Source organism: Octodon degus, unplaced genomic scaffold, assembly GCF_000260255.1.
Source record: "Octodon degus isolate 3935 unplaced genomic scaffold, OctDeg1.0 scaffold00438, whole genome shotgun sequence".
NCBI lineage: Eukaryota > Metazoa > Chordata > Mammalia > Rodentia > Octodontidae > Octodon > Octodon degus.
Window position 1 is genome coordinate 159,079 of NW_004525014.1, and position 3,145 is coordinate 162,223.

General features: G+C 42.5%; 1 protein-coding gene across 1 annotated transcript in view; it reads left to right on the forward strand.

Moving 5' to 3' along the window:
- Nucleotides 1-1,309: 1,309 nt before the first annotated feature.
- Nucleotides 1,310-3,145, forward strand: part of LOC101575184 (olfactory receptor 8H1-like) — a 3,667-nt gene continuing 1,831 nt past the window's right edge. The window contains exon 1 of the mRNA XM_004648563.1: nucleotides 1,310-1,499. Coding sequence (XP_004648620.1) covers nucleotides 1,310-1,499 — 190 coding nt within the window. The remainder of the gene's footprint in view (nucleotides 1,500-3,145) is intronic.

Sequence of the window (3,145 nt, forward strand, 5' to 3'; positions counted from 1 at the left end):
AAACTGCTGCAGTGCTGCAGGCAAAGTGCTCTGACATATAAAGAGTCTTAGGCCAAGTTCAGGGCTGCAGAGAGGAGTGGAGTGCTGGGCACAGGGGCTCCTTGTCTGTGTCAAGATGACCTGGATGCCCCAGGCTCTGTGCTCTCCACAGAAGCATTCAAGGTAAGGGTGCTATGTATAGTCCTTGGGAACCAGCATGCAAGAGCATGGCTGGGAAGGTAAGTCACTGGGAACACTTTTAGCTCCTACTCACAACACGAGCAGACACTGAGTTCCCCTGACCATCATTCCAGAGATCAGAAGGAAGTGAAGGCAAGTGTGCTCCATTTCAATCTTTCCAAAACTAACAGCGGAAGGAAGTCACCAAGGAGGGGCAGAACGCAGCCTCCAGACGGCCAGGCAGGCATTCCCCGTGGCACAGGAGCTGGAAGGACACAAGCAAAAAGGCAGGATGATTTCAAGTTCTTCCTCTTAATAGGCCCAGCTACGCAGGAGAATTCTAAAGGAATTCTGGTCTTATGCAGAGGCCCCACCTGAGGGACAGTACCTTATTCCTCTGGTGGGGCTTCCACATAAGATCAGAATTCTCGTAGAGTTTTGCAAGTGCTCAAGCCCTTGTGGCTGCTCATGCGCTATCCTAGCTGGTCTGAGCAGGTCCTCCCACTCCAAGTTGATGCACGTGGTTCTCTAACACTTAGCACACAAGTGCCTGTGAATTTTTCACTGAGTTCCCTCTCCCTATATTTCCCCCTTTTCATTTAGTTTCCCATCCACTCTGTTACTCAGTCCTCTTCCCATACCTGCTTAGCACCCAGTGCTGCCCTCTTTCATAGTCTCACTGAGTCTTCTGCAGCCCTGCCAGTCCCACCTGATCTCACCCCATGCCTCATCCTGAATTAGCAGGGGAGTTGGAGAAGTATGACACATAGTATAAATTGTGTGTTGTATTGATTTGCTCTTTAGATTTGACACTGAAGTCAGACAAGTTCAGCAAGACCCCGACTGGTAGCCGGCTCAGCGTATCCTGGATTTGGGACCTGCTCAACATGCAAGATCTGAGTTTGAACCCTGGTCCTTGTGCTTGCCAAAGCAGGTACTTAATCTTATTGTTCCTTTTAAGACTACAAATTGTGTGAGTATATGTATACAACAGGTATAACCCCAGTGCCGTTCCAAACTTTATGTTGCTATCCGGAGTTGTTATGCTTTGGGGCTGGTTCTAGTTAAAAGATAAAAAATCATGATAGTGAAATAATACTATATTTTATGAATCTGGCTTCTCAGAAGGCAGCTTCATGACTAAGCCACAATGCACATTCTCCCGCTTGCTGCGAGGGAGGCCAGCGCTTGCCTGCTCTCCTGGCCTGCACTGAGCTCTCTCCTGGGGCCCGGGACCCGCAGCCTGCGTGGTGCTCGGGTGCTGCTAGTGCCATGTGAGGCGCTCACAGGGCTGCTCAGTGGAGCACAGCTGGTCATAGAACTGCGGGAAGACACTGAGTGTGCGGTGCTTTGGGACGCGCACAAACACAGCTCTTACTCCAAGTAGGTTTGTTTTTCTCATAGAATAAATTGAAGGAAAGCATAGTACTATTATGTAAACGTAATGCGAACAAGTCTTGTACTACCTTACTTTCTTCTTTCAATTTTTATGTGTTCTATTCTTTTTAATCTGTATGCATCATTCCTACCGCCAAGTCACATTTTATGTGTGAAACCCTTCCAAGTGAACCTTTCAGTGTTCCATCTGTTGCGGTTCCAGGGTAAAGTAACTAGGATGCTAGAAACGTCTTCTCCAGTTTCTTATTAAAAACTCCAGCTCAATGCCTGAATATAAACACTATACCCAGCATGTTTATGTAACTCTGTAAATTTAAAAAGAAATAAACGAAGGTTAGGAGAACTTGGAGTATCACAAGCCCAAGCAAACTGCTTGTGTTCTAAAGGCTGGACTTCTAAGAGAAAAGACAGGATCTTAACTTAAGTTCTTCGAGTTGGCCCTTTGGATTCCAGCCAGAAATCTCCCCTTGGAAATTGCTCCCTGAGGATGACCAAGTGCTGTAGTACTAAGAATACGCATTATATGAGGTGCCCGGGAATTACTAGGCACAGAATAAAGGTTATATTCATCTGATTAAATTCACAATTCGGCCTCGAGTAAGTGTTTGATGAAAATACCTGGTACAGCTTCCATTTCAGCAAGCATTGAATAGAATTTCTAGGACAACACAGTTTTCCTTAGAATAAAAACAGAAATGACAGCTGAAAAACCTAAAAATAAATTACCGCTCTGGGAACAAATGTCTACAAGCATTTTCAGCACAAGCACTTCATTAACAATTTTCATTTTGAAGAATATTTTGTGGTTGATGAATTTCTAAATTAATGACCCTGGAATATCATTTTTCCAGCAACTTTGGGGCACAGTAAGTATCTTTCTGAAAACAGGAGATTATTTGAGATAAAATACAAGAGGTTATTATCAAAAATTGTGCGCACACATATCATTTGTTTTACACCATACATCATGTTAGGATTTATAAAAAAAGGGAATCTTGAGTCCATGAAATTAAAGTATTCAATTTAAGTTCATATAGCAAACATTGTTGAATTTCTGTCATCTTCTCATGTGAAATTCTGTATCACCTAATATTTTAATGATGTTTTCATTAATTTTAATTTCGTTTAAAAACTAAACATATAAAAGTTTATATTCTGAAAGTATAATTTTTGAACGAAATTTGATTCTTGTATAGTCACCTTAAAAAATATATTGATACTAGTGCTGAAAACCCATGCTGCATTTTACTGCCTCAGAAAAGGTGAGCAAATGTGTTGTTTTAGGAAGACAAGGTTTCTTTTCAACAGCATCTGTCTCCCAGCTGCACTTCTGCATGGGCTTCATGTCCAGGGGATCCCAGGCTCCCTTGCACCCTGGTCCAAATTAAACCAGACTTTAACCACCTGGGTCACATCTGAGTATTCACCTCAGGCAGACATAATATTTTTCAGAAAAACCATTAACACTCTGTGCAGTTATTTGACTGGTTTAGCTAAAGCGAGTTGAAGAAGGAGCTTATTTCTTCTTCTTCTTCTTCTTCTTCTTCTTCTTCTTCTTCTTCTTCTTCTTCTTCTTCTTCTTCTTCTT